The 15,143-nt window shown below is 44.5% G+C and overlaps 1 protein-coding gene across 1 annotated transcript in view; it reads left to right on the plus strand.

Annotated features, from left to right (window-relative positions):
• Nucleotides 1–1,093: 1,093 nt before the first annotated feature.
• LOC146692809 (gamma-aminobutyric acid receptor subunit rho-2-like) overlaps nucleotides 1,094–15,143 on the plus strand; it is a 34,552-nt gene continuing 20,502 nt past the window's right edge. The window contains exons 1-3 of the mRNA XM_085433007.1: nucleotides 1,094–1,409; nucleotides 3,134–3,202; nucleotides 4,102–4,208. Coding sequence (XP_085289133.1) covers nucleotides 1,288–1,409; nucleotides 3,134–3,202; nucleotides 4,102–4,208 — 298 coding nt within the window. The 5' untranslated portion in view covers nucleotides 1,094–1,287. The remainder of the gene's footprint in view (nucleotides 1,410–3,133; nucleotides 3,203–4,101; nucleotides 4,209–15,143) is intronic.

Raw genomic sequence — 15,143 nt, forward strand, 5'->3', positions numbered from 1 at the left:
AAACGCTTGGTGTTAAGGTAAGGAATTACAAAAGGGTAAATTGAACTCCTCTATGTTCAACACTGTGTCTGTGACGGTTCTCGGTCATCCAGGTCATCGTAGTCTAAGGAGCTTGGAAAGAAAAGCGACCGCACGTTTCACCTCTCATCGGAGAAGCTTCTTCCACAATGGTATACTGCAAACTCGGCTCTCTTTGCCCGAGAGATGTCCAGTGTTGAATCATTTCTTTCAGTATTACATACAGTATTTCTTTCACAGTGTTGCATCCCCTTCCTCGAGCCTTCATACAACCTTATCAAACCTTGTCATATAAAGATGTAAAAGTAATTACAGAGACTGTTCAAATTTCTGTCAACATATGAAAATTAAAAATACAGATACCAATGTTAGAATAAACAGCTGTACTATCCTGATTTTATTCAATGTGTTTTTGGGTCCAACTCCTGCTATCATGGACTTTTGTAGGCTTTTCTTTTTCACATTTGAACAACATCAAAAGTTGTTTAAGGAGGACAGCCTCCATTTTTACTGTGCTTGTTTTTATTGCCTAATTGTAAAATCTACTCTTGCCAGTAGCAGTAGCAGCAGCAGTAGTGAACCCGGGCGGGCTTAAAGAAAATCATCATCTGTTTGTTTCTCCAAACACTTGATAGGATAATGCATTCTAATCATTTAAGAGCACATCGTCCTCAACACCCACAAAGACTGCTCGAAAATTTGGTGCTGAGTTGACGTCAGATTATCTGGGAAGAAATTTACTGTAGAGAATCATGTCCTGACTGACAGTAGAGGATTTTGGCGAAACCTCTGATTTTATAATGTATATATCTCCTATTGTAAACTGAAAATGATATCGCAAATGCCGGACAGTCATACATACAGCTGACTGGAATTAATCTAAGGAGTGTAGCTCGCAAATATTGTTTTTCATTGTTATTTTTTTTAAATATTAATACAACGATCACTCCCAGCTCGTCAGGCGTTCATTATGTTTATGTGCTTGTTTATATATTTGATTATTTCATGTGACGCTACATGTGGTCCTGAAGCTGCGCGCTCCTATCCACGAAAAGCACCTCTGGAGTTTGATGACCAATCACGGCGCTTTTCAGTCTTCACCATCAGTCTCTCTCTGCGAAGCAACTGGCGCACTCCTTCACCACAGTCTCTAGACTCAAGCTCGATTGTCTTCCTGCTTTAGACAGAAACATGGTACGGCTCACGGAGGGTGCTGCGCGTGGAAGGAAAACGTCGCTAATCGACTCTCAGCTGGACTTCTAACTCATCATGCCGCGTTACACCAGGGTCCTGCTTCTAGTTTTGTGTGTGAGTCTGATCGGGGAATGCCGGAAACACAGAAGTAGGAAAAAACGGTGGCCGGCACCGGCCGGGACTCATAAGCCAGCAAAGTAAGTTCTCTGTTTCGTTGTATTTTAAAGTAAAAGAAAAACAACAACAACAACAACAACAACAAAAACCCCAAATGAAATGAAACAGCAATGTGACGTAAATCTTTTTGCACGTCTAGATAATTCACTCGTGGTTCATCCATCATATTAAAACATTAGTGTGGCACTGAACAGCATATTTAAGTCTTTAGTCTTTCTTTCTACGAACACATAGAATCACAGCATTCAAGTGTAAATTCCCCGTGGCTAAATACATTTTACCAATTTGCAGTCCGGTTCATTTTTGAATGGTAACTAATTGTGTGTTTATGCAACCAAACCGTGCGTAAAAAGCAGCCACAGAACAGCAATCCGCTGTCCTCGAGCTTCGAGAAATCATCTACAGCAAAGAAAACCATGCTTGGAGATACAGCGTGTTATACAGATGTTATTTTAGTTATCAGGACTTCTGTGAAGGGAGCAGGAACGGGTCCGTGGGGGGCAAGAATTTTAGGAATTATCATTCTGCCTGTTATTTAGCTGCTATCGTTCGCTGATTGTCAGCTCTCTAACAGGAGCACTCCATGACTCTATATCCTGGATTTAATCTCTTTGGCTAACAAGATGTGCAAGTTACTGATGCTGATCGTGTAACGTCGGATTACAGACTCACGTTTCCTTTAGTTTCTTCCGTAATAATTCTCCCTTTTCATTGTTGATCTGTTGCTGATTATTCCTGATTTCACATGTGTCATGGTTCCTGTTTTCCCCCAGTTTTTGTGTGTTCTTGATTCAGTTCTGAGTTATGATGTTATGATTTCCTTCCAGCTTCTCATGTTTTAGTCTCCCCCTATGTTTAATATTATGCCCCATTGTTCATAGTTCACTTATGGATATTTCTAGTTTCTAGTCTCAGCTAGTTCCCCCTCATGTCCAGTTTGTCTTAATCACATCTTTGTGTTTTTTCCTTCCAAGCATCCCTCTTGTATATCAGCATTCTCTCTGGCTGTTTACATGTCAAGTCTACTTCTGCACTTCCTGTCTTAATTTACCACCAGTCCCTGGTCTTGTGTGCCTTGTGCTCAGCTTAGTTTCAGTCTTGTTTCTCAGATTTAGCTCGTGTTTTCTTGTGTGTTCCAGCTCCAGTTAATTATGTCACATGTGTACTTAATCCCCCAGTTTCCCTCAGTTCCTGGTCGTGTCATAAACCGTCATGCTATGTGTCTCCCCTGTGTCTCCCCTGTGTCCCTTTTGCCCATCCAGTAGTTTCTCAGGGTATTTTAATACTCGTTTTTTAATTTTATTTTTGCTGTACCTCAAACTGGGCTCTTACAGTGTTTGTGGATCATAATTATTTGGACACTTGCTAACTGCTTTTCTTCCTTCATTTTATATGTAAATAGAGTTGGTTGCAACTCATAAGGGTCACCATTCATACATGATCCATTCATACCACAAGTGACAGCAACTTAGTATAGTGTGTTATTTTGTCACCAAAATTCAGAAATGTGCATCCATCAACCTTTGCATTGCATTTAACTGTGTGACTTTAACTTGCAACAACTCACCTCCCACAAGATTTAAGAGTAAAATGTCTTTATTAATTGAGCTATTTATATGTATTAGATTTATTGTGTTATATTTTGTAACTTTGCAATATATTGTGTGATTTAATTTAGTTGACTTTTATTAATGCACAAAGTTCCTAAATATTTTTCATTTGAATATAAATATATGTCTTATAGGGAACTTGCTGGAACACCTGACACTGTTGTTATTGTAAGGCCAGGCTCTGAGACCAGGATGGAGGACAGGTGTGTAACACATTTGTCTTTTATGCCCAACATTCCAATGTTGCAATTAATTGTTCACATTTGTTTTTAACTGTGACCACAATCTTTCCATAATAAAAATTATAATTATAAATGTATTCATCACACTCAATCACAATTACATTTGTAAATTTCAAGAAAAAATATTTGCAAATTAATTACGGGTCATAAAAGCAAAGTTTGAAAAGATATTAGATATTATTTTATTTTATTTATTGTTGTTTGGATAGTGTAATGGTTGTTTGTTCCTAACAGAATTATCATTGTGACCATTAATAAAACAACAGCAGTCTTTCTAGTTTAAGGGTGACAACGTCCGCATTAGTAAACAGCACACGACTTTTAGAGTCTCATGTGGTACTACTTCTTGATTTCATCTTTACTTTCTTTGTCCTTTCTTTAGTCAGAGTTAGGAAAGCTGATGGTTTGGCCTAGTATAGACAAATTATCACATTAGGAAGTTGAGGTTTCTAGGCAACCAGGGTGACAGGTTCAGCTCACACATGTAGGCAGAGGTCATTTAGTTTTAAATCATAAAGGTAATAAGTAATAATAAGCTGGTTACACAACTGAACTATTGACTTATTTTGTCACAGAGCAGTCTCCTTCTAATTAAGCCCAAATGTTCAGCTGTTAATCATCATCATGTTGGGTTCATAGAAAATGTGGTATGTGTTTTGCAATGAGTGAGGATTGTGGATGTTGTTCACCACTGCTAAATTGAAAGATCAATATGAAGGAATCATTTACTGACGAATATGAGGAGTAAGAATGATTTGAGTCATGGGCACCTGACAGTTTTTGCTTTTAGCAAACGTTCACTACTTCTTAATCCTATCTTTTAGTTCCCCTTTTTTTCTCTGTCTGGTTTTTGTCATCAGTCCTCTATCAAAGAAAGTTGTGGATGGAACTAAAAGCCGGAAGGTAAAGACCAGCCACCTCCTGCGCATTGATGAACACGATTTCACCATGAGGCCCGCATTTGCAGGTAAGCTCCAATAGCTGCTAATTTCCATCATGATAAGAGTAATGTGTTCTTGATTTCTTTAAAGACATGTGTTTTCTGAGAAATATAGAAAACCTACAGAGGCAACTGGATATGTCAGCTCAGCGCTTCACTAACATAGTCTCCCAGTCTATTTCTCCAAATTTTGTTCAACCTAAAGTCAATGTTGATACCACTCTGACTCTTTCCTTCTTGACTGACCCTTGTAACCCTTAGTTTAAAAAAGATTCATTCCATGATCACTTGTGCTCTTTAACACGTGACTCCTGTGAGACTCTCGTGCAGTCATTTAAATGAGGAAGAAGTCAAAGTGTGCACCAGCTGTTGCAGTCCCTTCTGGCTTTAAAAGTAGCGACTGCAGTGTAACTAATGAAAGAAGTGTTTAGTGTTTGAACTGCTTCTAAAATGTATATCAGAGTGTGACAGTACACAAGGTTTATCGTCAGCAGTGTATAAGGAGAGCTAATAAGGTTTCTGTGCTTATAATTAAAGCACCTGCACTGCTCCCATTGGACTGTGGTGAGACACATTTAATAGATGAACAGTAGCAGACAGTTTGGTGAAATATTTGGAATATTTCATATGACATCAATCTGCAATGTATTTATGTAGCTCCACCTTCATGACTGTCTACAAAACAGGGCAGATACACTTGTATGGATTGGTTCTATTTGTAGTATTGAGACAGTCTGGTTTTTATGTCACCAATGTCACTCTGAGGAACTCTGCAGTGGGATTTCTTTCTGGTTTTACTGTGTGTTACATTTTCATTGTCTGTGAACTGCAAAGGTTTGCATAAATGTCATCATTAGACATGGAGCATGAGGTTTGGAGTGGACATCTACGTGCACGACAATTTCTTTAGGAATGTGCGGCCCCATCAGCGGGGACTTTATGTTCCACAGGCAATGCAATGCACTTAATATGCATGTGTTGCAAAGACTTCAAAGAAGTATAACAGGAATGATTATTCCTCCAGCTGTCTGTGTCTATGTTCGCAGCAGAGTAAAATCACTGCTTAATGCACAGGCCTAGTTGTCTAATCTAAGCACAGTCAACCAACAGTGGATTTACAGTTGTTAATCCACACAGAGTTCAGCATGGAATGGACAAAGTGTTTTCTCTCTCTATTCTGGTGAACGGACAAGATAATAATTCAAGCTCTCAAAACTAAGGCTGACTAGGAAAAATTACAGCTGCAATCTTAGATATGTGAAAAAATAAAAAGCAGTTGATTAGTATTTAAAAATGAACTCATGCTTCAGAATCAATCACATTATGTATGTAGGGAGACACTCCTTAAAATCCGCACTGCACCATTTGAATAGATAGAAACAAAGGAAAGATTGATGGAGGGGTTTGGTTTTTTGGTTTGGGTTTGGTCAATTTAGCACACAAAAGAACTAGATAAATAGCAGCCCCACATGTGCTGAGGCACAGGATTAAGATAAGATAAGATAAGATAAGATAACCTTTATTAGTCCCACACGTGGGAAATTTGTTTTGTCACAGCAGGAAGTGGACAGTGCAAAAGTTATGAGGCAAAAATTAGAATACAATAAGAATAAATACAGTACACAACTGTACTCACCCTGTTCAGCAGGGGTCAATAATAGTGGGACACCCCCACTAGGGCTTAAATACCTTGGACTCTCCAACAATTGCCCTTAAATCTGAAGAAGCTTTTTGGATACGAGGTGAAATGTCTTCAAGAAACTTAAAGAAGTCCAGTCGCTTTTCTTTCCAAGGTCCTTAGAGCTCCATAGGCCATACAGCAAAAGTATTTTTCCCTATGACATGAGCTGAAATTTACTGATGATAATGGAGAAATGAAAACGAAAGGCTCATCCCAAGAAACAAACTTGTAAAAGCATATGCGTTACTACTACTAATAAAATCTGTTTAATAATTTTACTCTAGAATGAGCAAATGTTAGTCTACTAGTTGACTAGACTTTCCTTATCTTTACAAAAAAGATTACACAGTTGTATGACTCCAATCTAACAGCAACAGTAACTGAAAACGTATATATGTTTATGTATTTTTAAAATTTTAAACAAAAGTTAAACTAACAGGAAATGCAAACCCTGGTTCCCCTGGGTGAAAACCTATCACGCCAACACTGTGGCACATTTTGTACATACTGTTTTGTGATCTCAAACATGTATTTGTGACAAATATACCAAAAAATAAGAAATCAAACACATTTCCACAGCACGAATGTAGCATGATGGATCCATAGTGATGATGCACTTTTGATTTGTGGGCAAATCCACACATAGGACACTTCATGCAACTATCTCATCAGTCTATAAATGTTTGGAAGAAGAACGGATACCTGCTTTGTCCGAAAGTCTCCTTATATTTCAATCGCATCGCTATAAGTGCAGTGTTAATTTCTGCCGATAAGTTCCACTTTGTTCTTACTGTTTGCTGCGGTGATGACGTCACATGCTTTTACGACGCTCCTGCCGTATCACGAGTCCGAGGAGCACTAGCCATGTTTTTTCTCCATGAGTGTGGGGGAATAGCGATCTCCAGCCGTGTGCGTTCCTGTGCAAATGTGAGTCAAAATCCCTCCAGTTCTACGAGTCTATTTCCACTTATAGCACGGGTTGTACTTTGACATTGATTACAGGGGGTTTATGCTAGGAGATTTATTGAGAGTGGTAGAGGCATGTGACTTACCACCGTAGCATTTGTTGCAGGTTGGATCTGTGTACCGCGGTTGTGTTATTTAGCCACAAGAGGGCACTGAAGACCATGTAATTGCTGACCTTTCCTAATTTGGGCGCATTAGGTCTTTTCTGTTGTCTGAGATATATAGATATTCTTGTTTCCTGCCTGTTTAAATGGGATTGTGGGACTTTCTTATGTCAGAGCATTCAGCTGATTATTTGGGTTACAGATCATTATATTGGCATGATGTTGGGAAGTGACGAGTGTTATATTTATATGTGAAAATTGTTTCTCCTTGTTTCTTGTTATTCAGAACCACACGTCTGTCCACCCCTCCCACATTCGTTAAGTATGCCTACTGCTGTACTGTTGAGCTGCTATTAACTTCCATTAAAGTATATCCGGACATCACTCTCTGTGCCCCACTCTCTGACCGGAGTTTAAGTCCTGAGGGAGCTATCATCCCAGCATCCCAGAGATAACTCTCTAACAAGTGGTCCTTCGAGCCGGATAGATAGCTACTCTGAGGACGACATGGAGTTTAAGCACCAGGATATCCCTGACATATCCGTGCGACGGAAAACTCAGCGAGAGAGACATCTCCCGGCTTACTTTGATGATTATGAAGTTGAATATCAACCCAAATCAGGTACATCCACCGATAAACCAACAGCAGGTGCAGAGGCAGGGATGGCTATAGATCAGCGCTCTGCCAGGCAGCGCTCGACCGCTTCACGATCACATGCCTCAGGTTCTCAATGCAGTAAACCTAGATCCCAGGCTAGTGGTCACTCACCTTCGGGAGGCTCTATCATCGCAGGGCTAACTGATTTGCAGACAGCGATGTTGGAAGAGAAGATGAAGGGCATGGAGCTAGCAGAATTGCAGCGGCAGATGATGGAAGAGAGTCTAGCTGAGGAACAGTGTTTAACATTGGATGCTCAGGCCCGGGAAGCCCTCAGTAAGAAGGAAGAACTATACATGCAGCAAGAAAGGCAAAGACGTCAATTAGACGAAGAGGCACGTACTGCTCACAACACCAGAGAATCTATTACCAGACGTCTATCAATGCAGCGTCGACTCAAAGAGAAGGAGATGGAGCTAAAGAGAGCTTCCCTCATTGCTGCTTTTCTTCGTGATCAAGAAGATGGGCTGCCAGCACCTAGACCTTTAAATAACTGTGAGTATGACTCGGGCCTGCAGGCTTGCAGCAGTGGTGTAAACTCCCAAGTGAATCTGTCAGAGCACCCAGCACATAACGGACAGCAACGTAATATGACCAGCTATGCGAATGCTTTCCCACCTTCCATCTTGCCAGTGGATGCATCAGTACCAGATTCGCAGCCCTTACATCCCACCAGCTCCTCGTCTGTCCTGGAGCCAGTATCTGAAACTCTCCATGAGTGTCCAACGCAACATATCAGTCCTGCTATGGACACTCCCTCAGCTGGTCATCAGTATGGTCAGCAGCCAGGCGGAAATCACCCCTCTATTACCTACTCGACTCAGACTCTCCGACCTGCAGCAGAGGACAGCTCTAATATTCCTAACCGACAATCACAGCCTCCTGGAAAGGTGAAACACCAGGGATGGCTTCCTCCAGTGCCATACTCAACACCCAGTCAGTTTCTACCGCTTCCTGATTTACCGTCCCGCCTGCGGGATAAAGTCGGACCAGCTGGCTGTGGGCCCACGGCGCCGTCTTTACAGTCCGAGATACAGTTGCCACCTACTGCCAGCAATGGCAACAACTTGATGGAACTGCTAATTGCCAGCTCGTATGGGATCCCCAAGCCAGCACTACCTTCTTTCGCCAGTGGTAAGGAAAGTGATTTCGCGCTTCTTAAGATGGCTCTGGACAGTCTGCTTGGTAGCCATACTCATCTCACAGAGCAGTTCAAATATCAAATCCTTCTGGAGCAGTTAAAACTACCAAGTGCTCACAGACTAGCACAAGCATATATGCATGATCCCCTGCCATATACTACAGCACTCCAGGCTCTCCAAGACAAATATGGTCAACCTCGTCAGCTCGTACAGAGTGAGCTTGGATCTATCCTGAACTCTCCCCAAATCCGGGTGGGGGACCCAGAAGCCTTCGACAATTTTGCTCTGGATGTGCAAGCTTTAGTAGGTATGCTTCGATCACTGGACGGTGAAAACGGCTACGAACTGCGATGTGGCTCTCATGTCGATAAGTTACTGAGTAAGCTCCCAGCAAGCTACAGAGATGGGTTTGTTGAGTACAGCCTCAGTCGTGGGATACTGAGAACTGGAACTGACAAGACATATACCCTGCCAGATTTTTCGGCCTGGCTCCAAGTGAAGTCGCAGGCCAAGCGCATATCTATTAGGGCAGCCGACATGTTTCAGGACCAGACCAAACAAGGTCAGAAAGGCAGGAAAAGCCAAAGATATCCTTCCACGGTGTATTACAACACAGACAACAGGAAGGGGGATGGAGCTCATCTGGAACCAGGTCATCGGACACCTCCCAGTAAAGGGAAGATTAAGCCGAAACCTTACTGTCCATACTGTGACACCCGTGAGCACTACCTTAATCTTTGCCCCAAATTTAAGACACTGTCCACCACCCAAATTGCAGAGTGGATCAAAGATAAAGGTTGTTGGCGTTGTGGACGGAATCATGCACCTGATGTGTGCACCCTGAAGGCACCCTGTAAAGTGTGCAAACAGCAACATCTTACAGTGCTGCATGAGGTTTGCCAACAGGAGCCTAGGAAAGTCCTGATGGTTGGCACTGCCCCAGATACGTCCACCATCTACATTGATCACCCAAACCGTCCGCATAAGGTCCTGCTAAAGGTTGTGAAGGTGTATCTGTACAATGCTGGGTATTCATTGGAGACCTTTGCTGTACTAGATGACGGTTCTGAACGATCCATCATCCTACCACCAGCCGTGCAGCACCTCAATCTAGGGAAGGAAGCCGAGACACTTCCATTAAGAACTGTTCGTCAGGATGTGATTCACCTGCAAGGGGCCTCGGTCTCCTTTGAGATTTCCCCTGCCCATGATCCTAAGGTGAGATACCACATCCATCATGCCTTCACTGCTGACAAACTGGGCCTCTCCGAGCACAGTTATCCGGTTAAGGCACTCATGCAAAAATATGCACACCTGCAGGGACTCCCACTTTCCCCTGTCGACAGGGTGCAGCCTTTAGTCCTTATTGGCTCAGACTTCCCTCATCTGCTTGTCCCAACGAAGCCTGTACGGTCTGGCCCTCCTGGGGGTCCATTGGCAGTCTGTACCCGCCTTGGGTGGGCTCTGCAGGGTCCAGCTAACTTAACCCAGTTCGCTGTGGAAGAGCAACAGTGTCTCTTTACTGGGTCCCCAAACAATGATCTCCTTCAACATGTAGAACGATTGTGGAAGACAGATGTACTCCCATACACAAATGTGAAGACCGCGACACGTTCTAAGGAAGATCAGAAAGCACTTGAAGCTCTTGAGCAGCGCACAACCAGAGTGCAGGTGGAGGGAGTGACAAGATATGCAACGCCCCTCCTCCGTCGCAAAGACAGTCCTCGCCTCTGGGCACCCAGACTGGCCTTGCTACCACAGCTACGGAGTACTGAACGTCGGATAGCGAGAGACCCAGGGCAGGCTGAAACCTATTGTCAGGAAGTGCATAAACTGGAGGTGGTAGGCTATGTTGAGAAACTATCCCCCGAGAAGGTGGATTGTTCGGGCGAGTCATGGTATCTACCCCACCATGTAGTTCACCACAACAACAAGGCTAGACTTGTATTCAACTGCTCATACCAGTACAACGGGCTCAGCCTCAACAGCCAGTTGCTTCCAGGTCCAATTCTGGGACCTTCACTGCTTGGGGTCCTCCTCCGCTTCAGGGAGCATACTGTGGCCATAAGTGGTGACATCAAGGCAATGTTCCACCAAATTCGGTTGCTGCCTGAGGACAAACCTCTGCTCCGCTTCCTATGGAGGTCTATGAGGAAGGATGAGGAGCCAAGTGTGTACGAGTGGCAGGTTCTGCCTTTTGGTACAACGTGCAGTCCTTGTTGTGCCACCTATGCCCTCCAAAGACATGTCAGGGACAACAGCCAGGGTAATGAAGATATCTTGGACACGGTGGAGAGGGCCTTCTACGTCGATAACTGTTTGCATAGTCTCCAATCTGCAGAGGAGGCTAAGACACTCATAGATCGGATGCGAGAGTTACTCGCCAAAGGGGGATTCGAGATTAGGCAATGGGCCAGTAATGTTCCATCGGTGGTGGAACACCTACCAATGGAAGCCAAAGCAGCCAGCACAGAGCTTTGGCTCTCCCAGCACAGCCAAGACCCAGAAGAACCAGCTCTGGGCCTTCGTTGGAACTGTCTCACTGACCGCCTTGGATACAGGCATCGACCTGTGGAGTACTCTCTGCCCACACTGAGGAATGTTTACCGGGTGATGGCATCACAATATGATCCTCTGGGCTTCCTCATACCCTTCTCAACTCGAGCAAAGGTTCTAATTCAGGATCTTTGGAAGGCAGGAGTTGGATGGGATGCACAAATCCATCCTACGGCCTTACTAGACAGATGGACACAGTGGGAGAAGGAACTAGTGAACTTGCCACAGGTGGAACTACCAAGATGCTATGTCTCACCAAGAGCCGACGTCGGGAGACCGGATAGAGGGGCTCACATAGTTTGTGATGCCTCCGAAAGAGCCTATGGAGCAGTAGCCTATCTGCGAACACAGGACTCCCAAGGCGGCGTCCACGTGGCATTCATGATGGCGAGGTCAAGAGTAAGCCCCCGGAAACAGATTTCTATGCCACGTTTGGAGTTATGTGCAGCTCTTGCCGGAGCCCAACTGGCTAGAGTACTGGAGACCGAGCTGGCATTTCAACCCAGTGACATTACCCTATGGAGCGACTCAACAACCATTTTGACCTGGATCCAATCTGATTCATGCCGCTATAAGGTCTTTGTTGGTACCAGGATTGCCGAAATACAAGATCTTACCGAGGTGTCAAGTTGGAGGTATGTCAACACCAAGGACAATCCGGCTGATGACCTCACGCGAGGGAAAAGCCTTCTCGAGCTGGGTCAACCAAACCGTTGGACTCAGGGCCCACCTTTCCTTTTAACGAACCCTGATACCTGGCCAACTCTCCATGAAGGTGAAGGTCAAGAAGACGATGGGGAGCTGAGAGGAACAGCATTCTGTGGAACCACCAACACATGCAGTCCACAGCAAATGGTGCCAATTTCCAATTTTGGCAAATGGAGTGAAGCGGTTAAGGCTACCCATCGGATCCTTCATGGGGCGGCTGCTGATCACGAAAACCATGTCATGACTGCTACAGATGTATCAGCTGCTGAGCTGCATCTCCTGAAACAAGCTCAAAATGATAGCTTCCCCGAGGAATTACAGACCCTGGTTGCTGGTAAGGCAATTCTTAAGCAGAGTCGCCTGCTAACACTTGCTCCAGAGTATGATCCGGCTATTGGACTGATAAGAGTTGGGGGAAGACTCAGAAGAGCAGAAGGTCTGGACTTGGATGCCATGCACCCCATAGTCCTTGTTCGGGGAGATGAGGAGGAAATATTGGATTCTCCGAGGAAGGGAGGCAATCAAGCGGCACCAGCACAGCTGTGGTGAGTGTCGAAGGTGGCGAGCCAGTCCTGATATTCCTCGGATGGCAGATCTACCCCCCGCGAGGCTGCGCCTATACAAACCACCCTTTTGGTCCACTGGGGTCGACTGCTTTGGCCCTTACAACATCAAAGTGGGACGGCGCACTGAAAAGCGCTGGGGTATCATATTCAAATGCATGACTACGAGCTGTGTGCATCTTGACCTGTTGGACAGCATAGATACCGATGCCTTTCTCATGGCTCTGCGTCAGTTTATTGCACGCCGGGGCAAGCCATATGAGATCCTATCTGACTGTGGTACCAACTTCAGGGGAGGAGAGACCGAACTGCGGTCTAGTTTCTCAGCTCTTGAAGCCCCCATTAAAGAGCAGCTGGCGGAGCAGAGGATTGAGTTCCGGTTCAATCCACCAGGTTCCCCCCCATTTTGGAGGTACTTGGGAACGGGAGATAAGGTCTGTGAAGACAGCTCTTCAAGTGGTGTTGGGAGGCCATACGGTGACAGAGGCAGTTTTGCAAACTGTGCTGATCGAAGTGGAAGGGATCATTAATGCAAAGCCTCTTGGGTATGTCTCTTCGGATGTAGCGGATCCGGATCCAGTCACACCCAACTTATTGCTAATGGGGCGACGAGATGCATCACTCCCCCAGGTGATTTATGCTTCGAGTGAGATGCTGGGAAGACGGCGATGGTGCCATAGTCAGATTCTGGCGGACCATTTTTGGTCCAACTTCCTGCGTCACCATCTGCCGGATCTTCAGAGGAGACAAAGATGGCAGGGGGAAACTGACAACTTGACCATGGGACAAGTGGTTATGGTGGTTGACTCACAACTACCGCGAGCGCAGTGGCCCATCGGAAAGGTGGTCAAGGCCTGTCCAGGGCCAGACGGTCGGGTGAGAGCGGCTGAGGTGACAATCAAGGGACAGACATATCTTCGACCAGTTGCCAGATTAGTCAGACTCTCAGCCTGGGAGGATGATGAGGCCTGTAAACCCAATGATGCTTAGACTTTCAGTTGAAGAGCAAATTTATCACTTAAATTTGGGGGCGGCTGTGTCCGAAAGTCTCCTTATATTTCAATCGCATCGCTATAAGTGCAGTGTTAATTTCTGCCGATAAGTTCCACTTTGTTCTTACTGTTTGCTGCGGTGATGACGTCACATGCTTTTACGACGCTCCTGCCGTATCACGAGTCCGAGGAGCACTAGCCATGTTTTTTCTCCATGAGTGTGGGGGAATAGCGATCTCCAGCCGTGTGCGTTCCTGTGCAAATGTGAGTCAAAATCCCTCCAGTTCTACGAGTCTATTTCCACTTATAGCACGGGTTGTACTTTGACATTGATTACAGGGGGTTTATGCTAGGAGATTTATCGAGAGTGGTAGAGGCATGTGACTTACCACCGTAGCATTTGTTGCGGGTTGGATCTGTGTACCGCGGTTGTGTTATTTAGCCACAAGAGGGCACTGAAGACCATGTAATTGCTGACCTTTCCTAATTTGGGCGCATTAGGTCTTTTCTGTTGTCTGAGATATATAGATATTCTTGTTTCCTGCCTGTTTAAATGGGATTGTGGGACTTTCTTATGTCAGAGCATTCAGCTGATTATTTGGGTTACAGATCATTATATTGGCATGATGTTGGGAAGTGACGAGTGTTATATTTATATGTGAAAATTGTTTCTCCTTGTTTCTTGTTATTCAGAACCACACGTCTGTCCACCCCTCCCACATTCGTTAAGTATGCCTACTGCTGTACTGTTGAGCTGCTATTAACTTCCATTAAAGTATATCCGGACATCACTCTCTGTGCCCCACTCTCTGACCGGAGTTTAAGTCCTGAGGGAGCTATCATCCCAGCATCCCAGAGATAACTCTCTAACATGCTTTACATTCTCAGTAATTTATTGAACATGAAAACTTGTATTCGTCCTCTGGATAGACCACCGCTATTTCCTTGTCACTCTGTTTGGCTCAAAATGGACTTTGACTGTAGCCAGAAATTAGGCAATCCTGCTCCAAAAGCACTGCTAGCTGAGGCTTTTTCTCTGCAGGCATCTAGTGTTATGTCAGCTGAAGGGGCGTGTCTTCAGGAGGAGTTATAGTGAGTCCAGAACGTGACATGTGACATATGATGTGAGTAAGAGAGGGGAGAACACTGACAGCTGGAGCTGGGCACGAGTTACTATCCCTTCTTCCAGGTAGCAGCTTTGCTGTGCAACCAGTTATGTAAGGCTGACTCTCTCACTGCTGCAGAGATTAACAACACCACAGCAGCCAATGTGACTTTCATACAGAAACGACAGACTGCTGTGTGAATTTGTTTCTATCTGTTATGAGCCTGCTAGGATACTCTTCCATATCCCTCTAAATCCCAGACTGGCCTTAAATATAATCATCTCATCAGCTAAACAACACAGAGGAACAAACATGAGAATGCTGTGTTCTGCCTAACTCAACCTTTCATGTGAAATTACCAGTTATTACTACTGGCTTTAACGGGATACTCCAGCCTGTTATTCTAGGATTGTGTAAGGAATGCACTGAAAGCAAGTTTGCAGATCATAAGAGTGACTGCATCACATCTGATGTCACATTTCTATT

The sequence above is a fragment of the Copadichromis virginalis genome, linkage group LG15 (genome assembly GCF_057382275.1).
Source record: "Copadichromis virginalis isolate Kocher_CV1m ecotype Utaka linkage group LG15, C_Virginalis_male_GT1.1, whole genome shotgun sequence".
Classification (NCBI taxonomy): Eukaryota; Metazoa; Chordata; class Actinopteri; order Cichliformes; family Cichlidae; genus Copadichromis; species Copadichromis virginalis.